General features: G+C 34.9%; 4 protein-coding genes across 14 annotated transcripts in view; all 4 read left to right on the top strand.

Moving 5' to 3' along the window:
* LOC108343374 (protein MICRORCHIDIA 7) overlaps nt 1-12,437 on the top strand; it is a 30,731-nt gene extending 18,294 nt beyond the window's left edge. Inside the window, exons 8-20 of one of the 2 annotated variants that reach the window (XM_017581623.2) lie at nt 479-607; nt 756-854; nt 951-1,052; nt 1,741-1,905; nt 1,974-2,069; nt 2,890-2,941; nt 3,031-3,142; nt 3,220-3,290; nt 3,409-3,809; nt 4,470-4,564; nt 4,655-4,739; nt 11,795-11,917; nt 12,065-12,437. In XM_017581623.2, the coding sequence (XP_017437112.1) occupies nt 479-607; nt 756-854; nt 951-1,052; nt 1,741-1,905; nt 1,974-2,069; nt 2,890-2,941; nt 3,031-3,142; nt 3,220-3,290; nt 3,409-3,809; nt 4,470-4,564; nt 4,655-4,739; nt 11,795-11,917; nt 12,065-12,148 (1,614 nt within the window). In that variant the 3' untranslated portion in view covers nt 12,149-12,437. The remainder of the gene's footprint in view (nt 1-478; nt 608-755; nt 855-950; nt 1,053-1,740; nt 1,906-1,973; nt 2,070-2,889; nt 2,942-3,030; nt 3,143-3,219; nt 3,291-3,408; nt 3,810-4,469; nt 4,565-4,654; nt 4,740-11,794; nt 11,918-12,064) is intronic. The other variant, XM_052875336.1, reaches the window with a different exon arrangement.
* Nucleotides 12,438-13,174: 737 nt separating this feature from the next.
* On the top strand, nt 13,175-24,177 carry LOC108321471 (fasciclin-like arabinogalactan protein 21). 10 transcript variants are annotated; one of them, XM_052876019.1, is made up of 7 exons: nt 13,175-13,277; nt 13,426-13,483; nt 19,290-19,388; nt 19,533-20,212; nt 20,360-20,429; nt 22,655-23,874; nt 23,958-24,177. In XM_052876019.1, the coding sequence occupies exons 6-7, from the start codon at nt 22,663-22,665 to the stop codon at nt 24,024-24,026; spliced, it is 1,281 nt and encodes a 426-aa protein (XP_052731979.1). In that variant the 5' UTR covers nt 13,175-13,277; nt 13,426-13,483; nt 19,290-19,388; nt 19,533-20,212; nt 20,360-20,429; nt 22,655-22,662; the 3' UTR covers nt 24,027-24,177. The 10 variants fall into 10 exon arrangements, with proteins under 10 accessions (XP_052731979.1, XP_052731971.1, XP_052731970.1 ...); XM_052876011.1 differs by having other exon boundaries at nt 15,648-19,388; XM_052876010.1 differs by having other exon boundaries at nt 15,642-19,388.
* LOC108325346 (uncharacterized) lies at nt 18,421-18,984 on the top strand. The gene has a single exon (XM_017558412.1). It carries the CDS (start codon nt 18,421-18,423, stop codon nt 18,982-18,984), a length of 564 nt encoding a protein of 187 aa, XP_017413901.1.
* Nucleotides 24,178-24,630: 453 nt separating the features above from the next.
* Nucleotides 24,631-26,653, top strand: LOC108321495 (peptidyl-prolyl cis-trans isomerase CYP19-3). The gene is made up of 2 exons (XM_017553268.2): nt 24,631-24,777; nt 25,901-26,653. The coding sequence occupies exon 2, from the start codon at nt 25,944-25,946 to the stop codon at nt 26,469-26,471; it is 528 nt and encodes a 175-aa protein (XP_017408757.1). The 5' UTR covers nt 24,631-24,777; nt 25,901-25,943; the 3' UTR covers nt 26,472-26,653.
* The last annotated feature ends 782 nt before the right edge of the window (nt 26,654-27,435 follow it).

Genomic DNA, 27,435 nt, shown 5'->3' with positions numbered 1-27,435 from the left:
TTGGAAAGCATGGGATGGGTCAGGATGTTTGTGGACTAAAATTAGACATTAAGAGTGTATGGGAGGAGGAAGAGAAATTAAGAGGGTGGTTAGGCGGTTAGGAAGAGTGTCTAACTGTTAGAGACACTGTTAACAGTTGGGGAACCTTATAAAAAGGTTGTGGGCTGTTGTAAAGGGGCTAGCTTTTGATATTCTTGTATAGACAGGAGGTTGTTCCTGTGGAGGGAGAGTGCTCCCTTGAGAGTGAGTGTTGTTCTTGTAATATTCTCTGAATACAAGAATATACAGTTTTGTCTCTGTTGCCTCGCAAGTTCGTGTTGTGTGAGTGTTAGATGGATTCGTGTACTAAAAGAATCTATCATGGACTGCAAAACATGGGATAGGCTTTGTGGACTGGATGAATTATTTAATTTTAATTTCATTGTTTAAATATGTTCTTCTAAATTATGCATCTAACTATTGATTGCTGAAACTAAAGTTGGACTATGAAAGAAGAGGACAACAATGGAATAAGATAATACGAACTACTCTGGATGATTGGAATAAAAATGTTGAAACAATGGTACAGTGGTCACCATTTTCTGATGAGGCTGATCTTCTTCGTCAGGTAATTGCATATTGTTTGAAGAGCATATTAATCTGATATTTTTCTTTTCTTACATAACGTCTGCTTTTCTTGGTGCCAATATCGTAATTCTATGAATCATGGTTTCATGTCTATATTGTTGATAAACGGTTATTGTCTTAATTTTTAGTTCAACTTGGTGAAAGATCATGGTACACGAGTGATCATATACAATCTTTGGGAAGATGACCAAGGTCAACTGGAACTTGATTTCGATGCTGATCCACATGTATGCTTGATAACCGAAGATTGTCATCCTCCCTCAAGAAAAATTCTTTGTACGAGCAAATATCACAAATTTTGATACTTTTATGGTTTGTGTCAGGATATCCAAATAAGAGGTGTTAATCGAGATGAGAAAAACATACAGATGGCTAAAGAGTTTCCGAATTCTCGACATTTTTTGACCTATCGGCATTCACTAAGGGTAAATCAAGATGATTATTATTACTACTAATATTTGTGTAGAAAAAAAGCATATTTTGCTGCTTTCTGCATGGTATTCCTGCTTCACTGTGCATTTAATATGTAGTGTAATATTTATATGTAATATGGGGTGTATTTGGTAGAAAGGAAAGAAACAAGTTAGAAATAGTGAATGCGAATAACTGTGAAATAAAGTGGAAATTAAGTGTTTGGTTTAAGAGTAAAAGGTATGAGAGAAATAAGAAATAAAATAAAAGATTGCCACATAATCAACTTTTACATATAATAATTGATCATGTGTATTCTGCAAGGCCACATGCTCAGCCAATTATATTTCATTTTGCCTGTCTTGATCAATTGTACCTTCCTGCAAATTGATTATAAGTTGCAGTAACCGATGGTTAATAAAGAACAAAATGTAAACTGGTGTGCATTTCTGCTCCATTTCTCACAATTTTTGCATGAAAATAAATTGGAGTGGTACTTGTTTTTTTATCTCTTTCCTTCGTATTTCATGTATACAAATGAAGTGGCTTTTGTTGTTCTCTCCTATTTCCATACCCCCTTCCTTTTTATGCCATCTATTAGTCTCTGAACACCTCAGTTCTGTTCTATATTTAGAATAGACATGTATCTGATTTATGATTTGTGTGTTTATAATCATACTTATAATTTTGTTGCCTATCCAGAGTTATGCTTCAATTTTATATCTGAGGCTTCCTACTGCCTTCCGAATTATTCTTCGCGGGGAAGATATTTTGCATCACAACATAGTGAATGATATGATGATGTCTCAGGAAGTGACCTACAAGCCTCAAGCTGGAGTTGATGGGCTTCTTCCCAAGGACTCAAATGTAATGTATTTGTGTTTGGTATTTCCCAACTTGTACAGAAATCTGATTTCATCTAGATCTTGTGACAGATGGTTGCTGTTGTTACCATTGGATTTGTGAAGGATGCAGTTCACCATGTTGATGTTTCAGGTTTTAATGTTTATCATAAGAATCGACTCATTAAGGTAGGGTTTGTTATGATGAACAAATCAGAAAGTCATATGTGATGCTTATCCTCTTTCTCCCTTTCAAAGTTGTTGTGGGGATGGTGATTCTGGGACAATGAAGAATATCTTTCAGTTTTTTTAACTTGGGTTTGTTGATTTCAATCTGCAAGACTTTTAGTTGGTCATTTGATGTATACTTTCTGTTTTTGCATGCCAGCTAAAATCACAATCAGCCGAACCTTTATAATTGTTATTATTTATTTGCGTAATGTCACCCTTGTCTTCCTTTTTTCATTCTTAGAAATTATTAGAGAATTTGAGAGAAATTAGAACGTGTTGGTTCTGATATAAACGTACGCAATGGTCTGTGTTTTTTCACACCTGCTATGCATAGCTTCTGTGCAAGCTAAAAGGAGACATTATATCTCCTTGCTAATTTAATTACCAGTAAGGGGAATAGCCAACAGTAAGCTATGAATAGCAACAGTAGCTAAGAAATAGTATCCTCTAATAGAAAGGAGAAAGTTTGCAATTTATCCCCGGGCTATTGAGGTTTAATAATTAGATGCATCTATTGGGTATTGTTCTGAAAATAATCTTGCTTTATCTGTGCTGAAGTTGACCTTGTTGTAAGGAGTTTCTTTTGAATTAAATTAAATTATTGTCTGTGGAACTTTCATATCAAGTGAAGCACACTAGATGTCCTTTCTAACAGTCACAAGCGGTTCCATGATAAAACAATCAATATGGACTTTGCCACTTGGTGGAGTTGTTCTATTTGTTTGTAGGATCCAAAAACATTGTCACAACTTTTACGAATTGTTTTCTTGATTGTCAGCCTTTCTGGAGGATCTGGAATCCAGCTGGAAGTGGAGGACGTGGGGTCATTGGTTGAACCTTTTCTATGTTCATTGAGTTCTGAGTTCCCTTTATCAAGTCCGGTGTATTCATTTAACATAAGGTTAATTTCTATTTGCAGGTGTCTTGGAAGCCAATTTTGTTGAACCTGCTCATGATAAACAAGGCTTTGAGCGTACATTAGTTTTATCAAGACTGGAGTCTAAATTGATACAAATGCAGAAAAAATACTGGTATTTGTTTATTCTTCATTGGACTATTGTTTATTCTTCATTGGACTATTGTGAGTAATATTGTGTATTTTATTTAGGGCCACTAACTCCCATAAAATTGGTTATTCCAATCGAAATAAAATACAAATAAGAGATTCTGGTGATAAAGGTATGATTTGAGGCCATGCTGTTGTTGTTTGATGCTATGCTCTGCTCTGCTCACTCGGTGATTGAAATTATGTTGTGGATGACCATATGGTATTCTACAAATGGATCTTTTTTTGTAGACACATCTCCTGCATATGTTCCAGAACCATCAAAATCAAAAAGGAAATATTCTACCATGGATGGCAAGGTAACGCCGTTGACATCAGACAAATTGCATTCACAACCAAATCAGAAACGGATGCAAAAACAAACAGAAAAAGATAGTGCATTTATTAATGGCCGATCTCCTGTTTCTCCTCCTAAACATATAATACAAAGTTCATCCGAAGAATCATCCTCTGATGATGATGTCAGTGAGGATCTCTTGCCTAAAGGAAAAATTCAGAAGGCATCTACCGCTGAGAAATCAAAAGTTCAGAAGGCATCTACCACTGAGAAATCATTTGAAAATGAGAATGGAGACACTACATCAAATAGAAAAGCCTCGCCGTACACACGGGCATCCACATCCAAGATAAAGGTGGTAAATATGATCACCTTTATTTCATTTTGTTTTCATTCTCGTTTTTTAAGCTAGTATATATGTAGGCATTAGAACTTGAATTATTAACACGTAAGGGCTAGAAAAGGTGGAATTGGAAATTTATTGCTTCTGTGCTTTTATCGATAGTTATGAATGAAAAATAAGAGAAAAATTTGGAATATGAGAATGTCCAATGCGGCAAAGCTTGTCTTATTTTTGAGGGAGCATGGAGGTCATAGGTGCCAACTATCTGGTAAAAGACAGTGTTTGATAGTTTTTAGTAGATTATAAATATTGTATGACTGGCCTTTAACTGGTGCCAGTTAGCCAGATTACCATGGTACCAATAAGCTGATATTTTATTACCGTCTTCCAAGAATTCTTTAAATAGTAATCATGGCACATAATTCAATCTGCTGATCATTTTAGTGTTTTATTTCTAACCTCTAAGCTAAACTGGCTAACGTAAATGCAATATATTATGTTCAATACTATTGATGGTCCAAAATGAGTTTTTTTCTCTATAATTTAATTGAGAAAAAGTTCCTTTAAAATCTGAGTTATGGTGAAGATGACTAAGTCTAAAGTGCTTTTTAACTAGAAATTCTTGTTTTGTCTTAAGATGTCTCTTAAAAAAGAGTTGATGTTTGAGTGCAGGGAAAGGATGTAAATAATAGCGACCAACCACTACCTGACAATGATTTACTGACAATTGAGCAATTGAAGAAAGAGAACCGTGAGTTGAAGGAAAGGTATATTTTATGTTTCGAACATTCACTGTATATATTGCTTTCTTTTGTGAACTTTATTCGTTGGGCCTTATCCTTCTTTTTTTGTTATAGATTACAGAAGAAGGAAGAGGAAATTTTAGAAGTGTCTCAAGCTTTGCAGCATGACAAAGACAAGTGTAAATCTCTCGAAACTCAGGTTTGGACCATGATCTTTGCACTTTAAGCTAATATTTGGTGTCATTGAATGATGTATATTGGTTTACTAGTTTCTATAATTTATTTAGCACTTTTACTCTTTTAAGTGCTTATTTTATTTTAAATATCTAGGATTATTTGTGTTAACCATTTTTTTCTCTCGGAGAATTTATCTTGTTCGGGATTTTATCTTGATTTGAATTGCTCAATTAGAATAGAGCTATTTTCGTGCTTTTGGTTGATTATTGTCTGGATTTAGTTAGTTGTTTTATTGATTCTACACTAGGAGTCCGCTGGGGTAAGTTTTTCTATAAGCACTTTCAGACTGAAAAAATAAGAAGAAAAAAAAAATGAAATGATCTTCTTCACAAGTTAAATTTAAGAATTTAGAAATATTATGAGAGAACTTTTACAAATTAGTTTATGGAGAAACTCATTTTATTATCTCTTCGTATGTCTATCCTAGAAGTTCTTATATAGAAACTTGTCTAAACAGATTCTATGTAGACTTTTATTGTAAGTTCCGTATACTAAAACAACATCTCCAGGAGTCATTATTGAGTTAGAGAAACTCTTTGCCGTGGAGTACTGTAGGTTTATTTGGGGAATAAGATAACCTTTCAATAGCTATGCATCAAAACTGCTAAGGATAAGACCCCATTTCTTCACGTACAAGATGCACAAACATTTTCTATTATAACTGAAAACATGACAATTACTGTTACTTCTAATGGGTCCTGAATCTTCAACTCCCAACTACCGACATGTCAGTTATCAGGGTCAATTATTTCTCCATCCTTGTTTAAGGCTTTATTATCTCCCAAACCTAAGTACCTTAATTTTTTCTTCTTGCATTGATCAGAATATGGAAATTTTCGAAATTCCTAAAACATAGACCCTTTCTTTTTGGTACTTTTTTCAAAGAAATTCCTCTGTTCACCATCTGGCTTCCTCCTAGACAACACTGAAGCATTAATATTGGTTCAGGTTTGAGAAAGTCCCCAATGGACTGAACCATCACTACCTTGCGTTTGGTTAGGTACTTTTGTCAATTTCTACGATATTCAAATTCATTGAATTTGAATTTTTCTCATTTCAAATTAGTTTATTTTTCAAATGTTTTGTTTGGATATGACAATCATAATGAGGGGAAGGATTATGATTGGAGCATGATAGGATATAATGTAATAGGTTATAATGAGTAATGTGTGCAGAATAAAACGAAACAATTTAGGAATTAGTTGGGAGTTTTGGTTAGTTGGTTGGGGGGCCTGTATAAGAAGGCAGGGAGCTCTTGTGTGAAGTCACTTTTGGATAATCTTGTAGATTGAGCTTTGGCTCTTTGTGAAGGGGAAACCCTTGGAGGAGAGAGTGCTCTCCTATTCTTTGTGTTCTATACACTCTATACAATAAAGAATATTACTCTTTTGTCTCTTTTAAATTCTGGGTTCCTATCAATTGGTCCGACCTGCCGGATACCCTTAGGAGAGGACGGCTGGATCAAAGGTTGCGGATCAAGAAGTGATCAAGAAAGGGTGGAAGCATGGAAGGAAGAGAAAATATCTTGGAGAGGAGGACCAGCGAACAGAGGAGGGCAGAATTGAAAATGAACCTGGTAGAGTGGAGAAGTAATATGCAAGAATTGAGAAGAAATATGCAAGAAATGCGGCAGGAAACTAGAGAAATCTTGCAAATTCTTGAAGGAAGGATGTGGAACCAGGAAAAGGGATTAAAAGGCAGTCCAGGGTCTGTAAATGGAGATCAAGATTCTGTTAACAGAGGAAAAATAGGAAGGAGAGAGGAATTTCTTCAAGATGTCTTGAAAGGAAAGAAAGAAGCAAAGATAAGTATGGAGGTTGGGCAAGATAGTCTGCTAGACATCAAGAAAGCCAAGAAACCCTCATATGGAGGAGAAAGTTCAACCAATAGTGAGAAGAAAAGCGAAACGGAAGCTGCTGTTTTGAGTGTTGATGGTTTGGCAACAATTAGAGGGCAGGATAGGAGAGAAGAAAATATATGTGGAAAGGAAGGCAATGACGAAAAATGTGATGGAGACATTGATGTGACTGCTGTTGAGAAAGTTGCAAAAGTTGTTTTTACTGCTGCTGAGAAAGTTGCAGAAACTGCTATTTTTACTGCTGCAGAGAAAGTTGAAAAAGTTGTTTTTACTGCTGCTGAGAAAATAGCAAAAGCTGTTGTTTTTACTGCTGCCCAGGAAGTGGCAAAAGCTGTTGTTTCTAGGGGAGATAGTGGGGTAGGTTGTGGTGTGTATGTCAAAACAGTGAAGAAGGGTGAAGACAGAAGAAAGAAAGCAGAATATGGTGGGAACAGGGTGACTATGATGGCTGGAAATAAAGTAGAAGATGCCGCTGTTTTGAGCGGAGAAAAATTCATCCAAGTATTCAAGATATGGTTGTCACAAACATATAAAACAACAGAAGACCAATGGCAGAGATATGTCTTTGCAGGGTTGCAATACAACATTCAGAGGAAACAGTTACTTCAACATGATGATGATGAAGAAATTGGATGGTCAGATCAACAAGTTCTTTCCTTTTTAGCTTCTAGGATGAACAATTCGGGTCAAGGAGAGGGTTCATATAGACCACCACCCAAGCCTCCATACCTTAAAGTGGAGGGCAGTAGCCAGTGGGTTTCCTTCCTATGATGAAGATGAGACATAGGAACAAGCATTACTATACCAACCTTGAGGACAAGGTTGTTTTGCAGCAGGGTGTAATGATAGGATATAATGTAATAGGTTATAATGAGTAATGTGTGCAGAATAAAACGAAACAATTTAGGAATTAGTTGGGAGTTTTGGTTAGTTGGTTGGGGGGCCTGTATAAGAAGGCAGGGAGCTCTTGTGTGAAGTCACTTTTGGATAATCTTGTAGATTGAGCCTTGGCTCTTTGTGAAGGGGAAACCCTTGGAGGAGAGAGTGCTCTCCTATTCTTTGTGTTCTATACACTCTATACAATAAAGAATATTACTCTTTTGTCTTTTTTAAATTCTGGGTTCCTATCAGAGCATGTACCCTTACAAGGGATGGTAGGAAGATCTGCTCAGGAGGTAATACAGGAGGAGGTGGCATCCCATATAGTCAATAGGTGTCACAATAGCAAGCCATGAATATTAGCTGCAATGATAAACATGCAGAGGAGGTAAGGTTGTGGGTGTGGTGGTACATTGGATATGTTTGCAAGGTCAAAGACACGAGTCGTAGTGGAGGTTTGGAGAAGGAAATTAAATCAATGCAAAGTAGGGAAAGACTCAGAAGTTGACATCAATTGCAATCAAGGAGGGTGAAAAGTACTTATACCTCTTTCGAGACTGAGGGTTAAGAAGTCACACTCATGAGACCTGGCTAATAGTTTATCAAAACTAGGACCAAGAGTGTTTACAAAACAGGTGGACCTGTAGACATGAGAAGTTAAAGCTTGGTAAGATTGATGAGAGGAAACAAGATAGAGTGAGATATTTGGTTGTTGATAATGGAAGATGACATGCAATTGATAAGATAGCATGTTGTGAAAACAACCCCCTAAAATTGTTGAGGAACACAACCATGAGGTAAAATGGTTCAAATTGTTTTAGTTAGCTGTCTATTATTGCTCTCTACCACCACATTTTGTTGTGGGGTATATGCACAAGGTTTGATGATGAACACCATGGGAGGTCATGAATGTCTTAAAAGAATGGGAGAGATATTCACAAATGTTATCATAATGGAAAGTATAAAAGAAATACCAAACTGGTTTACGCTACATTATACAAAGATTAAAGTATGGAAAACAACTCAATGATTTTTAATTTAAGAACAACTGAGTACATCGAAAATAATTATCGATGAATGTTTCAAAATATTGAAATCCCAAATGTAACACTACTCGAGCCCAAATATTCAAGTGAATTAATGTAAAAGGAGACAAATATTTATTGGGGACACTCCTTGGAAAAGAACAATTGTGTTTGTTTAATTGACACGACAAACATGACAAGGTGGATAACATAGATAGATGTAGTACAAGATGTTATAGTTATGCAAAGGTAAGATGACTTAATTGAGCATGGATAAGAGAAGGGAATTTACCATTGAGCAAGCATGAGCATCAGTACAAAATTGATATAGACGATGAGACCACATCCTATGCCAATCATTTATCCTAAACTCCAATCTTGTAATTGTTTAGTCAATAAATAATACAGTCAAGGGAATGAATGAGACTATTAAGAGATAATAAATTAAAGAAAGATCCAAGGGCATGAAGTTCATTGTCAATGGATAGAGAAGGGAGAAGGTGAACAATACCAACACCATGAGACAAGACTTAGTAGTCATTATCCATAGTGACAAAAGGTAAATTATCATAAGAGGAAAGAAAAGACTAAAGAAACTCATTACGAGAGATATGATTAGAGCTGCATTGGAATCGAGGATCCAAGGACCAAGTAGGAGGAGTGAGTGAGGCCAACAAACGAATGCATATATGTGCAATATAAGTAATGGAACTAGAGGTTTAATGTTCCTCGTAGCATTTGAGAAAGTTGTGGAAAAAGGCAAAGGTTTGGAATGCTCAAATGGGGTGTCACAAGAAATAGGGGAACATATGGAGTTATTTGGGTAATAACTGCAAACCGAGTGGGTGATTATGAAATGCATAACACCATTCAGTTGTGTGAGTAAGCTTGTTGCGATGGTTGCACTTGGGATGACCTATGTTTGGCTTGTGAGAGTTATTACAATCATTACATTGAGATATAAAAGTTGAGGAATCACCAGGAGATATAATTGGAGGTATGTCAATAGGTAATTGGTTTGGAACGCAACCAAGTGGACCAAATAGAGTTCAATATGGGTACTATAGATAAACCCACTATATGGTCAAGAATTGACGCATAGTCGTTAGGAAGCCCATACAAGGCCATCATCACAAAGAAGGTTTGGTGTTGCTCGAGTTGCCAGGCAAGAGTGGAAGCAAGAGGCAGTAGTTTGTTGAAGTCATGTGTGCCTAAGTACTTGGTCATTGAGCCATCAATATATTTAGGTGTGATGATACTTAAGAAATTTTGACAAAAGTCATAAAGTTGTTTAGTGTCGTTGGTGTACAACAATCAAGTCTGTTCCTTAACCCCAACACATGTCTGATAGGTGCAAAATATTTGCTCTAGGGAAGGATGAAGAGTCTACTTTAGAACACTACAAACTTGGGTATCACACGAGTTCAGTACCTTGAATGTCTCCAAATTTTTGTTGTTGGAAGAGTTTCCTTAGCCATGTAATCTCATTGGATTTGGAAACTATTTTTATGCTTCTTTCTCCTTCAGGACATCAAGTTTCCTCCAATGAGAATGCAAATCAAAGAAGTGGACGTCTTTTTTAATGTAATCCTTTCCAATTAGCGTCAAGTAATAGACATTTGGAATTGTCTTTATCCTCATATATCAATTAGTGACTTAGTATATTTGAGGTATCGAAAGTGACACAAGACAAATTTTGAATGACTATCCCAAGGATCCAACAAGAATTGACTAACCCCACCCCACTAACTGGAAATTTGATGTTTGGCCTGGTGATACAGTGGTAATTAAGTCTCCTCACTAGATGGTGTTATCTTCAAGGGTCTTTCATTGGCTCCCCTTGACTTGAATGAAGCTTTACCTTATGGCCCATCAAAATATTGCATGGCCATCAATCAAGCACACACTGGATTTAGGTTAAGGCATACTTTTTCTAGGAAATGATAATGTTAATGGATGATCGGGCAACTTCAATGTTGAGGAAGTAGCTTAGTGAACCCAAGTCCTTGATTTGGTTTGAAATTGATTGTGGGGATGAGATGAGATGGAGGATTCCTAATAATTATTGGCATTGATGACATCAACATACATAACGTGATAGATGCAAAGTCCATTTGGTGAGTGGAGGTGAAAGACTTAGTGATTAGCTTCACAATGAGTGAAACCAAACTCAAGCATAGCAAAGGTGAAGGGACTAAACCATGCCTGAGGAGATTACTTTAAACCATAAAGGGTGCAACAAAGTGTAAGGTGTGAGACGTTGGAGACCGTAACACACTAAGAAATTATGGGAAAAAAGATGGTTGAGCAAGAAAGATTAAGAGAAGAGATTGCAATTATTGAGGACACCTCAGATTTATGTCATGAAGGTCTACAAGAAAAACTTCATATCTTGCATGGGATTTGATGGAAAGGTACGAAACCAAAGGAAGATATGGTTTTTTTTGTCAACTTTGAAAATGTATATGAACAAGTGTCAAGTTATATTATCAGGGGTTTGGACTTTAGACATGTGTGTATGGAATTATTTTGAAAAATTATTTTTTGACTCCTAACTAGGGGATACTCGGTTCACCTAAAGAAAATAAATTGTGAAAGGCTTGGGAAAACGTGTTCAAGTGGCTTCCTTCTTGGCTATACTGTACCTTTGTAATGGAATAACTACTATTGGGAGAACCTTTAAAAGTGATACTAAGACTTCCCTATAGGGAAAGATGTACACATAAGCTCAACTTTTTTATTCCTAGGCTTGTTTAAAATATAGTCTTTGATTTGCTTATGATTGAGTGTTATGGGACACTGAAGTTCCACGCTGTGTAATATGAGATGTTTAATAAAGTATTTAAGTTTTTGCCTAAGCTTGGAGGGTGTACTTTATAGTGCTTGGACTTGTTAATTAGTAACAGAGCTGGTTGTGAATATGTTGAACAAGACTACCTAGGGAAGGTTGGCTGGTGAGGTTAACCCAAGAAAAAGTGAAGTGTCCCCCGTAGTGAATTTACAATTTAATATAATGTTGGGTATGTTGTCGAACTTGCATTTTCGAAGTCTATCCTCATGCAAATTTAGTTTACTTTACAATTTATGATATTGCTCAACCCTTAGGGATTATCTTATTCGCACATCTCATGCTGAAACGAATTAAAAAAAGAAAAGTCGTGGATTATGATAGTTGATGAATTTGTACAACCTATAAAACTTCTTTTGTCCTTTTCTGAATTCAGTTGAAAAATTCCTATTTCATTTCTTGGTCAGCTAAACGAGTCCGAAAAAAAGATTGAAGAGTTGAACCGTGATCAAGAAACTCTCATTGATGTATTCTCTGAAGAGAGGGAAAGACGTGATGCTGAAGAGAAAAATCTAAGAAAGAAGCTTCAGGTGTTATTCTTATCTAATGCTCTGCTAATCCCCCTCCATCCCTTCCCTGAATATATATAAAAAAGAAAGAATATGCTATGTTTTTCTTTTTCTTTTATTTTAATCCAAAACAAGTTGCAATTACAGTACCTGTTTTTGGTCCTGTAGGAGGCATCGAATACTATCCAAGAGCTGCTTGACAAGATACGGGTACTTGAAAAGAAGTCTACAAGTAGCAAACTAGAACGATAATGATGGCCTTGTTATTGCATTTTCTGTTGAGTGTTGTACCTACCTGCCACTGGGAACCAATGTTTTACTGCGATGCTGCTTTTATCATTTATTGGAATCTTCTAACTTAGGGTGTAGGGTGATACTGTAAATTGATTGTATAGTTTCACGTCTAACACCTCATTGATATTAAAATTTCTGTCCAGTACGGAGGAGTGAATTAGAGACTAACTGAACAATGTTCTTTACCATGGAATTTGGAGCAATTTTCGTGCAATAGTATCGTTCTCAAATACTAGTTCGATTTTAATTGAGGCATTTGCTAGTTGCTTCTACATCATTGAAATCTGTTCCCTTTGTTTAGTTCGAACTCTCACCGTTCACAGCATGAGTGTCGTACTAGGCTAAAGAACTCGTACCAGGTGAGATTCTTGGGGCGGATTTTGCCTGGTTTTTTGGGGGAGAAGTTGATAGGCGGTTAGACGAAGTTGATTATTATACGAAGGTTGTTAAACATTGATGTGGAACAGTTGGGTCTACTTAATTTAAAATTGAGTAAAACTGATTTTAGTATAACTAAGTTTGAATGAAAACTGTAGAACATAGTTTAGTTTACTTGTTTTTATATTAATTTCAATCTAAGATTTCACATTGAAATGTGTTATGGTAATCAGTTCTTAATTATGATAATCATTTATAATCTACTTATAGTAATATGTTATGAATATAGAATAATTGATTATCTTTTAAGTCCAATATTCTTATGAATATAACAAATTCATATGTCCTTTAATTCATTAAATGGTTCTTCATTTTTTTAAATTATAAATTTTGATAGGAGAAAGAATTATTTGAGGGAGGCGAAATATGAAGATACTAACAAAATTCAAATATTAGAGGCACTATAATGTTTTAAATAATGGTAATTCATTACTTCAATTCAAAAAATATCAAAAGTATAAATAAAATTTTCTATTAAGGAGTTTCATTGTCTAAAAAACTTTATTTCTTTAAAACTTCTATTTTTAAAATCACTCTGTCTTCTTTTTAGAAATTTTAACTTCTTACTCATTTATTTGAAGATTAAAGACCGTTTGAGGGACTCTTGAGACGAGATCTTCATTCCTAATCGATTGATTTGAACTAAAGAGTAAGCTGATTTCTATATTTTTTTAAAAAGAATTGGTGTTTTTGCATGTAGGTGTTTTCTAACTCTTTTGGGGCCTGAGTCTTCTTTAAGACTCTCTATTGCTTAGTAATACTGAGGGTATACTATGATCATTTTTTATGAATTGTAGGAGCAAATAGAGATCTTGGAGTCATATGAGGAATTCTCGAGTTCTTAGCGTCAACTAGGTAAGGGAATCTAGTTTTCTTTGATTTTAATTGATAGACAAGTTTTATTTGATGTTTGTATGATTGATTGGTGGTTGATTTGTGAAAATAAATTAATTTGTGAGATTTAGTATGTGAAGTTGCTTTTAAAGTTTGGTATGTAAGTTGAATTTCATGAATCCTTGTGTGTAGATGAAATTTTGATATTGTATTTGATTTTTAATGAATTTGGGAATGTTAGATTGACTATGTTATTTTGGTAGATTGTAGAACCTTGGTCTGATCATATGTTAGAAGAATGATTCGTTTTTGGGAACAAATGAGAGTTTTAAAAGGTGAAATTCTATAGAAGTGGTTATTAGAGTGAGTTTGAAGTTTGTGGATTGTTTTTAGGTAATTTAAGACTTGGTAGGCTTTTAATTTTGTAGAAATTTTGGTTTGTGTAGAGTGAAAACTGTCATGTGCATTTTTGGGTAGTTAGATTGAGCTAATGAACTGAATTCTGGTTCAAATGGGTGATATTTGTATTCAATCAAAGATATAAATATGTTTATTAAGGAGTGGAATTTAATCCTAACTCAACTCCATAAAACCGGCTTGTAAGGTGAACTTTGCATCTACTTATATATTATAAATTAGCCTTATCTATAGTCGATGTAGAACTTCCAACACCCCCTGCTCACGCGAAGTATATACATCTTGAGCGTGAGACTAAACATTAATGGGTGGTCCAATAACGACCCGATAACGGGTGGAACAACATGCCCACAAACAACAAATATCGCTAGGATAGACTCTAACCTGACTCTGGTACCATGTTAAGAAGTGGACTTTAAGCCTAACTCAAATTTTACAAAACTGGCTTTTAAGTTGAGGTTTGCACCCACTTATATGTTATAAATTGGCCTTATCTCTAGTCGATGGAACTTTCAACATTGTTTACAAATCAATTGTAGTGTTAAGAATACCAATTCGACCTTTTGAATAGGTCTTGAGTCCATTTAGATCAAATTTTAGAGTTGTTGTCATATGGTATAGCACTAAGAAGCCCTGTAGGGCGTTGAGTGTTATCAAACCCGAGAGCTCCTGAGTTTGAGGATGTTGAGCGCTAGGAAGTCAGAGAGCTCACTGACTCATAAGCCCTGAGCGGTGGACTTTGGCGCTGAGCGCCTCTTCGTCACTACAATTGTTCGTTTGGTGCCAGAATCTAGTGTTGGGCACTAACATTCTTTTAGTTGTGTTAATTTATTTGAAAGCTTCTGATGCAGGTATTGTTTGAATTGGTTTAAAGTGGATATATTTTGATAACTATTAATGCTTTTGGAATGGTATAAACATGTGTGTGAATCAAAGATATGTTTTGTAAGAATAATCTATAGGAGAGATTCTATATTCAAGAAATTTGTGGTGAGTGCTTGATAGTGAGATTTCAGAGAGAAGATATCCTAACATTCTATCAACGATTCAACTTATGTGGAGATGAATGAGGCGGTGGAGAGAAGGACATGAGGTCTACTCTAGCCTTTTAGGTCCTAAGAGTGGAAGATTAAGCTCATGTGTACTTGGTCCAGTTACCCTATTTATAACTCTGCAAAGTATAAATATTACCATGGGTGCATATCTTCAGTGAAGTCTACGTCAACATTGTATCCGGATAATTGAGTTTAGAGGTCATTTATTGTATGTCAGCACCCTATTTATAACTCTGCAGAGTTTATAGATTTTTGTGAATTGTTGATTTAAGTTTGATATATTAAGTTATAATATGATAATTTCTTTGTATATGCTTGCTTGGTTTTCTGTTCTTTGTATGTTTTGTTTAAATCTTTGGTAATGATCCTTATTTGGTGTGAGTAAAGGATTCTATAGGTGATAGCCTACCTCTGATCGAGTCAGGATACAATCGAGTGAAACGCGAAGTTTAGTGTGTGTGTGTATATATATATATATATATATATATATATATATATATATATATATATATATATTTGTTTTATAGAATTTTGTGAATTGTTGATTTAAGTTTGATATATTAAGTTATGATATGATAATTTCTTTGTACACTAGGTTACCTTGCTTGCTTGGTTTTCTATTCTCTTTGTGTTTTGTTATATCTTTGACAATGATCACCATTTGGTATGAGAAAAAGATGTTATAGGTGATATTTTACCTTTCATAGAGTCAGAGGATACAGTCGAGTGATACGCGAAGTAGCTAGAGTTCAATCTCAACGAGCTGTTCAGCAACAAAAAACGGGTGAAAGACCTCAAGCTTCGGGTTGAGTTTATGCTATGACGGGTATAAACACACTTTGTGTTATATTTGGTAGAAGTTTTTGTGTGTTATTTGATTTTGGAGCGACACACTCGTTTGTGTCAGAAAATTGTGTTAAAGATTTGGGTTTGCATGTGGTGGAGTTGAGGTATGATTCTTTTGTATCTACCTTAGCTTCAGGTTTGGTGAAGACATCTACAGTATGTGTTAGATGTTCGATGATGGTAGAGGGTCATATCTTCAAAGTCAATATGATATGTCTATTCCTGCAAGGGTCAGATGTAATCTTAGGGATGAATTGATTATCTGCCAATCATATTTCTATTGATTGCAACCAAAAAATGTTGAGTTGGTGTCTTCGCGTCAGATTGTTAAGGAGGTTAAAGACGGGTCTTTATGCTTTGTAATCTTAACTCATCTGGTGGTGGAGGAAGGTGAAAAGAATACAAAGATCCCTTTTGTGTAGGATTTTTCATATGTTTTTTTTTATGAAGTGTCTGGTTTGCCTCCTAAGAGAGAGGTGGAGTTTTCAATTGATTTGATGCCGGGAGTAAGACTAGTATCAATTGCTCCTTATCGTATGGCTCTAGCTGAGCTAACTGAGTTAAAGAAGTAGATATATGAGTTGTTGAAGAAATTGTTTATTCGTCCCAGTGTGTCGCCTTGAGGAGTATTGATTTTGTGGTGAAGAAAAATGATGGTAGTTCAAGACTATGTGTAGACTACAGGTAGTTAAATAAGTTGACCATCAAAAGTAAATATTCGTGAATAGATGATCTAATGGATCAGCTGCATAGGGCAGTGGTATTTTCTAAGAACGACTTGAGATTGGGGTATCATCAGATATTGGTCAAATCTGAAGATGTGTAGAAAATCTCCTTTAGGTCTTGGTAGGGGCATTATAAGTATGTGGTTATGCCATTTGGTGTGACTAACGCTCCTGTCTTGTTCATGGATTATACGAATAGGATCTTTAGGACCTTTCTAGATAAGTTTGTGGTGGTCGTCATAGACGACATTCTTATTTACTCCAAATCATATGAAGAGCATGAGGAGCATCGGAGGACAATTCTTAGCATCTTGAGGAAAAAAAAGTTGTATGCTAAGTTGTCTAAATGTGAATTCTGGATGAAAGAAGTGCAGTTCTTAGGCTATGTTATATCAGCCCAAGGAATTCTCTAGATCCAACAAAAGTGAATGCATTGATAGAGTGAGAGCGTCCAAAGTCTATGACCGAGGTAAGGAGTTTCATGGATTTTGTTGGTTATTATAAAAGGTTCATTGAAGGATTTTTCAAGATAGTAGCGCCTTTAACATAGTTAACTAGTAAAGATAAGCCCTTTTGCATGGACAAATAGATGTGAGGAGAGTTTCCAAGGGTTAAAGAAAAGGTTTACTAGTGCCCCAATGTTAGTGATTCCTGACACAAGTAGATCTTTTGGGGTCTTTTGTGATGCATCATATCAGGGTTTTGATTGCATGCTTATGCAATAAAAGAAAGTGGTGGTATACGCTTCAAGGCAATTAAAGGTTCATGAGAAGAATTACCCCACTCATGATATAGAGTTAGCAACAATGACGTTCGCCTTGAAGACATAGAGATACTACTTGTGTAGTGCTCAATTTCAGGTACTGGTTTGATCAAAAGGATTTAAACATGAGGTAGAGGCGATGGTTAGAAATTTTAAAAGATTATGATTTAGAGCTTTTATACCATCCGGGAAAAGCTAATGTGGTTGTAGATGCTTTAAAAAGAAAGGCAATGGATATAAGATGGTCAAACAACTTGAGCTAGTGGAGAAGTTTAGAAGAGTGAAATTGCAGGTGGTTATGGGAAAAAGATGTCATTAGATGTAGTCACATGACAATATCTAGTGATTTCTTGAGTTTGGTTAAAGATAAACAATTGTTAGATCCTAGTTTACACAAGATTATGAAGTTGATTGGATTTGAGTCGGCTAAAGATTTTGTGATGAGTATTGATGGGGTTTTCAAGTTTAAAAACAAAGTTCGTATTCCTAATGATGTCAAATTGAATAGGTTGGTTTTAAAAGAAAGGCACATAAGTCGTCTGAGTATTCATTCTGGTATGAACAAGATGTATCAAGATCTAAAGGATTCTTTCTGGTGGTCGGACATGAAGCATGATGTGGCTTAGTTTGAAGCATCTTGTTTAACGTGTCAGGGGGCAAAGGTTGAACATCAACTACCTGAAAGGATGTTACAACAATTAAAGGTGCCATAGTGTAAATGAGATAACATAGCTATGATTTGTTACCCATCTGCCATGATCAGTAGGTGGTCATGATTCAGTTTGGGTGATAGTGGATCGTTTAAGAAAGAGTGCACATTTTCTAGCAGTTAATCTACAGATGTCAATGGTCAAATTGGCAAAACTCTACATTAAGGAAATAATAAGATTGCATGACGTACCTTTAAGTAATGTGTCAGACAAAGATCCTAGATTTACTTCTAGATTTTGACAAATGTTGCAGCAGTCTTTGGATAATATATTGAGCATGAGTTCTGTCCATCATCCTTAGATTGATGGACAATAAGAAAGAACAATTCAATCACTTGAAGATTTGTTGAGAACTTGTGTACTAGATCATATGGGTGGATGGAATGAAGTGTTACCTTTAGTGAAGTTTACCTATAATAACAGTTATCATGTTAACATCAGGATGACTCCATATGAAGCACTGTATGGTAGAAGGTGTAAAACCCCTTTATGTTGGTATAAAGACGGTGAGGCAGTTTTGGTCAAGCCAGAATTGTTGAAGCAAACTACAGATAAGGTGACGAAGATACAAGAGAGGATGAAGGCATCTCAGAGTCGACAAAAGTCTTATGCGGATGAGAGGAGGAAACCTTTGGAGTTTGTGTGGGGGAGCATGTTGAGGATAACTTCAACCACTGGTGTGGGAAGGGCTATTCACTCAAGGAAATTATCTTTTAAGTTCATTGGTCCATATCTGATTTTGAGAAGAATTGGACTGGTAGCTTATGAAATAGCTTTGCCTCCTCATTTAACTAATCTTCATCCAATTTTCCATGTCTATCAGTTGAGAAAGTACATGCCTAGTTCATCTCATGTATTGGATGTTGAGAATTTGCAAGTTAAGGAAGATCTTTCATTAGAGGTGTTGCCTGTTAGTGTTGTAGATCACCAAACAACATCGCTTAAAGGAAAATCCATCAGTTTAGTCAAGATAGTCTGGGACGGGAGAACATGTGACTCTACTTGATAGTTAGAGGAGGATGTGAGGAAGTTATATCCACATTTCTTTTCTGGTAAGTTCAATTTTCGAGGTCGAATATTTTTGTTGTTGGGGAGAGTTAAGAACCTAAAATTTTTGAGGTTGAGTATTAGATGCAGTAGAAGAAAATCGAGTAATGGATGCAGTATAGTGTTTTAAATAATGATACTCCATTATTTTAATTCCAAAAATATCAAAAGTATAAATATAATTTTTAATAAGGAGTTTCATTATCTAAAAAGCTTTATCTCTCTAAAACTCCTTTCTTTAAAATTCTTCTGCCTTCTATCTAGAAGTTCTAGTTTCCTACTCATCTATCTGAAGATCAGAGACTGCCTAAGGGATCTTTGAGGAGGGATCTTCATTCCTAGCCGATTGGTTTCAACTAAAAAGTAAGTTAATTTTTACCTATTTCCTTGAAATTTGGTGTCTTTGCATGTAGGTGTTTTCTCCACTCTTTTGGGGTATGAGTCTTCTCTAAGACTTTTTATTCATCATTGGTACTGAGGGTATACTTTGTTCAAATTGTTATGTAGGAGCAAATAGAGATCTTGGAGTCGTAGGTGGAATTCTAGAGTTCTTGGAAATGTCTGAGCATCAACCAGGTAAGAGAAACTGGATTTCTTTGATTTTAATTGATAGACAAGTTTTATTTGATGTTTGTATGATTGTTTAGTGGTTGTATTGTGAAAATAATTGATTCATGACATTTAGTATGTGAAGTTACTATTTGGAGTTTGCTATATGAGTTGAACTTCATGAATACTTGTGTGTAGATGAAATTTTGATATTGTATTTGATTTTTAATGAATTTGGGAATGTTAGATTGACTATGTTGTTTTGAAAGATGGTTGTAAAACCTTGGTCTTATCATAGATTAGAAGAATGATGCATTTTTTACTTAAAATGGCGGTTTTAACAGGTAAAATTTTGTAAGAGTGGTTATTAGAGAAAGTTTGAAGTTTGTTGACTGTTTTTAGGTGATTTAAGATTTGGTGGGCTTAACTTTGTAGAAATCTGGTTTGTATAGAGTGAAAACTGTCATGTGCAATTTGGGTAGTTAGATTGAGCAATTGAATAGAAATCACCTTTTTAGAGTTCTCTAACTTTTCTCTAGGAGTTCTTTTTCTTTGTTAATCTTTTTGAAGATTAGGAAACGCCTTTGTGATCCTTAATGCAAGGTCTACCAACCTATCAGATCAATTTGTCCAAAAGAGTAAGTTAGTTTCAACTCTTTTTCTTAAGTTCTTACTCTTTATGTGTACTTTGCTTCCTATGCATGTGTCATCTAAGTGTTTCCTTAGGTTCTATATTGATCAATGCTTCTAATGACATACCCTGATCATGTTTTCGTTGTTTGTAGGTGTTATTTGGTCTCTTTGAGCAAAGATAGCAGAGTAAAGTTCTCTAGAGCTGATTTGAGTTTTTAACAGGTAAGGGAAGTTAAATACCTCTTTTCTATTATGTTAATGCTTTAATAATCTAAATTCATATGTTAGAGTTTGATTAAAGATATTTAACTTGTGGAGATTTTGTTGTGTGTTGGTGTAATTGCTTGGGCTTGACCTATATGTGTGATATTTGATATTGGGAGATGATTGTGATGAATTCTTATTGTATATTGTTTGTTTTGATCACTAGAGTTGTTGTAATTGAGGTTGCAATTGGTTAAGAACTGTTGTTTAATCTTAAGGTAATGGAAGGTGAAATCTTTGGCTAGTATTGGGATTAATTTGGGGTTTTAATAGGTGATCTTCTTGAGGAGTGGTTTTATAGGGAAACCTGGTGTTTGGGATTGATTTTTAGGTCACTTAAGACTTTTGTAGCTTTTTAGTTCAACAAAACCTTATGTGAATTGTATAAAACTTGGTATATAAGCTTTCAGAGTTTTTGGTTTGTCAACATGACAGCGTAGGGATCAGTTTTAGGCAAGAAATAAGGGTTTTAATAGGTTAAATCTTGGAGGAAGGGTCTTTTGAGCAAAGTGGTTGTTTAGTGTTTATTATAAGGCCATTTAGGACTTAGTTGGCTAGTTAGTGCATTGGAAAACATGGTTTAAATCTTTTGAATTCTGATACATGAGTTATGAGTTGTAGGTTGATCGGTTGAACTTTGATTCCTGACCAAATCACCAAATTGCTATATAATTTAAGTTATAAACCTACTTTTGGATCAATTTTAGTGTCTATGATGCCACTTTGATCATTTGAATGGATATTGAAGGCAACCAAAGCTAGTTTTGAGTTATCTTGCATCTGGTATGGCTTTGAGCAGTCCTGTGTGACGCTCGGCGTTGTCAAACCCGAGAGCCTTTGGGCTCCAGAATCCTGTGTGACGCTCGACGTTGTCAAACCCGAGAGCCTTTGGGCTCCAGAACGCTGAGCGCCACTTTTGGCATCTAAGCGTTGTCAAACCCAAGAGCAATTGCTCTCGTTGGGGCTGAGCACCAGGAAAGTTGCGCTGAGCGCCACTTCTCCAGTAGTGCTAGGGTTGAGCGCTAGAATAGTTACGTTGAGCTTCACTTTTCCAGTAGTGTTGGGGCTAAGCGCCAGGGTAGTTACATTGAACGCCACTTTAATGGGTTAGGTTCTTTTGATTCTTTTCTTTTATTCTTATGAATAGGAGGTATGTTTGATAGTGTAATATTTGTTTAGTGATAAATATTGCATGTTATGATAGTTTGTGCATGAATTTTATTATGTGTTATATATATATATATATATATATATATATATATATATATATATATATATATATATATATATATATATATATATATATATATATATATATATATATATATATATATATATATGATAGTATTCAAATGAAATGAAAAGTGTGCATTAAGTATGATGTGAGAAAGATTTCATGGAAAATTCTTTATGGTTGTTATTTTGTATTATGTATTGAAGTAGGAGTTTCGGAGATGATTATGACACTTTCAATAATTTCCAATCTTAAGTAAAAATGTGTGATTATGTCGTGGAGAGTAACTGAAAATCCTAATCTATGAATTTTATTATGTGTTATATATATATATATATATATATATATATATATATATATATATATATATATATATATATATATATATATAAAGAGATTATTTATTTTAGAAGGTTCTATAAATATGTTTTTAAATTTTATTGATATATTTATTATTTTGGATAACTGATAAATTATATATTTTCTTTTTATATGTTTTATAAAAAACATATGATATTTTGTTTAACAAATTATGAGATGTTACAAAATAAACGGAGCATATTAGATTAATCTTTAACATGAGATGCTTAGTATCAACCTAGTCTTAAGTTTTTTTGGTTCAATGCACTTATAATTTTGGATTTTTAAAATCTAAAAGTTCATTTAAAATATAAGTATACAAATTTAAGTTTGAGATACATGTATTTAAATAGACTTAATGTAATATAGTTTTGAATGATTATGGATTAAATTTGATAATTTAGATTTCTTTTCACAACATTAAAGGTGAATCTGATGAGGGAGAATACGTGGTATAAATGCTAGCATTGATTTGAATTTTGATGAGCTTAGAATAAGTTCTATCATCCATTCCCTCAGTAAAAGAAAATGGGAATAGTTTCTGATACAATGATATAAATAAACAGCCGAAGTTGTATGTTTGATGCAGTGGTGTGGATGGCTTATTCCCGTTGGTGTTGGTTCCCACTGTACGTTGCAGCCTCAATAGCTCTTGGAATCATCGCCATATCCTCTGCAATTCGTTCCTCTGAATCCAAGAACTCAAGCCAAGAAGCCACACCCATACACCATGATATCTCTCTCAATGCTTCCAACGCTCTCCGAAGAGCTGGCTTCCTTCTAATGGCAGACCTTCTCCACCACTCTCCTTCCTTCTTCAAACCGCCCCAAAACTCAACCATCTTCGCCATCAGAGACTCCGCCATCAGAAACACCTCACACCCTCTCTGGTTCCTCAAAACCCTCCTCCTCTATCACACCACGACCGCCTCCTCCTCCAACCCCTTCTCCTTCCACGACCTCCTCAACATGTCCCAAGGAACCTGCCTCACCACCCTCCTCCGCCACAAAAACATTTCCCTCACCAAGGTTGACCCTGCAAGAAACTCCGTCGAGATCAACAACGTCTTGATATCAAACCCTAACATCTTCCTCGGAGACCAACTAGCCGTGCATGGCGTTCTTGCACCCTTCTCCCCCTTGCACCCGCAAGACCTTCTTCAACGGGGTTTGGATTTCTTCATTCGACCCCCCACTTGTTCTTCCAACGACTCCCTTTCCAAGAACGGGGTTCGCTGGAACCGCGTTGTTCACTTGCTCCGTGCAAAAGGGTACGCTTCGTTCTCCGTTGCACTGCGTTCGGTTCTTGAAGGAATAAAGAAAGATCATTCAGGTAGTTTGGGTTTTGCTACCATCTTTGCTCCTCCTGATTTCATGTTGATTGGCTCCAACCCTTCGACTTTGCTTCATAGAGCTGTGAGGCTTCATATTCTTCCCGAGAGGTTTCGTTACGAAGAACTCGCTTCTCTGCCGGTTAGGACTCTCTTGAAGACGCTCGTGCCTGATGAGCTTCTTGAGATTGATGGGATTCTGGATTTCGCGCCTGGCATGTTCGTTAATGGTGTTGAGATTGTGGCACCTGACATGATCACTTCCGAGAACTTCGTGGTTCATGGGATTTCTAAAGCTTTTGAAATGACTGAATACTCATTCTCTGATGATGACGATGATATCAGCGACAGCTCTTTGTCTAAGGATAAAACTCAAAACATTTTTACAGCTGAAAAGTCAGCTAAAAAGGTGAACGAATATTTTGAAGATAGTGGATCAAAAACCTCGCGCTATTACATACGGGGATCCAAGCTAAATGTATAGTCACATCACTGTCTTTATTTCACTTTTATGTGAGTTTTGGTATAATTGTAAGTTTCTTATTTCTTTTCTTTGACCAGTTGGATGATGCAGAAAAAGATATTCAAGAGTTGAACAGTGATGAAGGCGTATTTTCTGAAGAGGGATAGGCATGAGGATGCATGATTGTACCAACACAGGGTTGAAATTCTCTGTTCAACAAATTTCCTTCTTATTCGGTGAATTCACCCTTGTAGAAAAAACATTGTCTATGTTTGTTCATTTCTTCTCAATCAATTGAACAAGTAAACGTTTATGTTTGATCTTATCATTCCACCTTGTCAATTTTTAAAAATCGAATGTTAATTTCAACTTTAAAATAATTAAGCTCAAAGATGTTTGATATATGGGTGAAACTTTTTCATAAGAAACCATAGTTAATTATTTTCTTGAGAAATTATTAAATTATTTTTCGATGATAAAATATTGTTAAACTTTTCAAAAATTAAAGAGTATCGAGTCATTTTTATTGAAATATTTAATTTATTATCTTATCAAACGATTTAGTAAACATAATATCATATGTTTTGATAATTTTTTTTAAAGATTATGATATTTTAATAGTTTTTTGACAATTAATTATGTGTTATTATGTTATTTGTTCGTATATTTGAAACCAATCAATATTAAGAAGATATTTTCCTTTTTTTCAAATAAAAAAAAATGACATTTTCGTCGTTTATTTAACGTAGACAAATAGATAAATTATGTAACAAAGGGAATTACATAAAATAAAAAGGGTATTTTTGTAAACTGATGGAAAAAATTGCAGCTGTAAATAAACCCTCTTTGCCTCACTTCTCTTCACTCTATTCGATCTTTCGACTCGGGGCTAGGGTTTTAGCCGCAGCTTCTTACAAGGTGTCTTGCTCTGTTCTTAATCCTTATATTGATGCGTATTCTATCGGATTGTGTTTCCTGGAGCTTATGATTATTTTTGTCCGTGGTTTTCTCTCTCTTCAATTCATCAATGTTCTATAGATTAGTTTGTATTCTAAATCATTTTCTTATTCCTTCGATTATCGTTGAAGTTGTTGGTTGTAAAGGATAAGATGTTTTTGAAAGAAGTTTCTTTTTTGTTTACTTTTGTGTGTTTTCATAAACTATTGATTACTGATTTGATTTTTTGGATTTGTGTGATTGTTATATTCAAATCCGTGGATCCAGATCTGCTTAAAGTTGTATTTTCGGCTTAAGAATGTTTATCAGACTAATGAGTAGATATGCAGGCTTTTATTTTTAAAGCATTATAGTGACCTGGGTAAATATTTAGATGACTGCATGTTAGTTGTGCAGTTGTCTTGGATCTAATGTGCCGGTATGCTCTCTATTTTTGCCATTGTCGTCCCCTTTCATTGTTCGTACTTAACTTTAACCCCTCGACCTTAGTTTGCCATTGCACATTTCGAAGATTTGCAGCCACTATTATAGTCTGTGAGTTCAAAGCTTGTGCTAAATCGCATGTCATCCTTTTTTTAATTAAAATCCTTTTACATTTCACGTCTTGAGGATTTTGTTCAGGATGATGAACATTATCTAATTAGCCCAGTTACTGTTTGTTTTCATTGATTAGGGCTTAAATCACTTTTTGATTTGTTTCCTTTGAGGAACCACATTTTGTGGTGAAAACTTGTTCCCTTTTGATGATGTTTTTTAGTTGCTGTGCTTATGGACGGTCTTGTGCTGATTAGTTATGCCGTCAGCACAAAACATAAACCTAAGCTACATCTAACATTGCCGCCGTGAATGTCATTTGGTGTTTTGCAATTCGTATGGAATAGCATTTACGCATTGTGGCAAATATTATAACAGTGTCATTCTTTCTTGTATCTCAAGCAAAACAGAAAATCCAGCGCGTTTTTAGTATTTTTGAATTAACAGTATTTTTTGTTTCTGAGTATCATTACTGTTATTTCTTAGCAAAGAAAAACTAAGACATGGCTATGCTATCAAGTAGCGACATCTTACAACTTTATTTGTGTAGGAACTAAAAAATTACATTGCGGGCAGAGGAAGTGGTGATCAATATGTCTAAAAACCCGAAAGTTTTCTTTGATATTCTAATTGGAAAGATGAAAGCTGGGCGAGTAGTGATGGAGTTGTTTGCCGATACAACCCCAAAAACAGCTGAAAACTTCAGGGCTCTCTGCACTGGGGAAAAGGGGATTGGACAATCTGGGAAACCTTTACACTATAAGGGGTCAACATTTCATCGTATTATACCAGAATTTATGTGTCAGGGAGGTGATTTTACGAGAGGGAATGGGACAGGAGGAGAGTCAATCTACGGTTCCAAATTTCAAGATGAGAATTTCAAGTTGAAGCACACTGCCCCTGGTATTCTATCTATGGCTAATGCTGGACCCCATACAAACGGTTCTCAGTTCTTCATATGTACTACAAAGACCCCGTGGCTTGATGGAAAGCATGTCGTGTTTGGAAAAGTTGTTGATGGATACAGCGTGGTGAAGGAGATGGAGAAGGTGGGTTCGGGAAGTGGCAAGACATCGGAAACCGTAGTAATAGAAGATTGTGGCCAGATAGAAGAGAAATGATTCATATGTTTCACCTTTCTCTTAACTAATGTTCAGTTTTGCCCGGTCTCATCAATCCTAAAATGTTGAACCTTTAAAACGTCTTAGTAAAATTGTCTTGTTACTCCTATAGGGGTGCCATTGATACTTTTGAATATGTCTGTTCCAGCTACCTTTGTTTCTTAACCATTGTTTTTGGTTCACCCGAGACTTTATTTCTTATTCATTATAAGACTAGAATAAAATGTTTATTTGCCCATCGGATGAATGGAGACTACAATTAACTGATAGATGTATAAACCAAATATAATTTTTTTATAATATTAAATTGAATTATGTTGGATTTATAATTAGTTTCTCAAATTTAATTTTTTTATTCTCATAAGCTAATAAAATGTAATTTTAAACTTATTTTATTCTTTCAAGTTTAATATATTAGATACGAGGTAATATTTTTTAAATTTTATGGGATTTAAATTACTTTGCCTAAACTTTAAAGAAAAAAAAATCAGAATTATTTAAAATTTAAGTGTTAAAAATTTAACTAAATTAATTAAATATAAGTTTTGATGATATTATTTGTTACAGAGAATCTAAATTTTGATATTGTATAAATTAAAAATAGGTTTCGATAATATTATTTCATTTGGTAAGGAAAGTTAAAGCGTTGAACTATACTATTTGTTTATTAATACAGGTTTAATTAATATACAAAAATTTCAAGTTAGTCATAAAGGTTGATTTCATCTAAAGCATAAAAATAACTTATAGCGTAAAAACATAAATGTCAGTAATAATAAATAAAAGGAATAAAGTATATTTATGTCCATTTAATGATTAGAATTAATAATAATTGAGTAATAACCTAAAAGTATATTTAAAATTTTATAGAAAATATTATTAAAAGAAGTTAAAATAGATAACTTTTGTCCAAATTCTATTAGTAGAGAAAAGAAAATGATGAAAAAGAAGAATTAAAAGATTC

Source organism: Vigna angularis, chromosome 1 (genome assembly GCF_016808095.1).
Source record: "Vigna angularis cultivar LongXiaoDou No.4 chromosome 1, ASM1680809v1, whole genome shotgun sequence".
Taxonomy (NCBI): Eukaryota; Viridiplantae; Streptophyta; class Magnoliopsida; order Fabales; family Fabaceae; genus Vigna; species Vigna angularis.
This window is presented reverse-complemented; position numbering and strand designations above follow the sequence as displayed.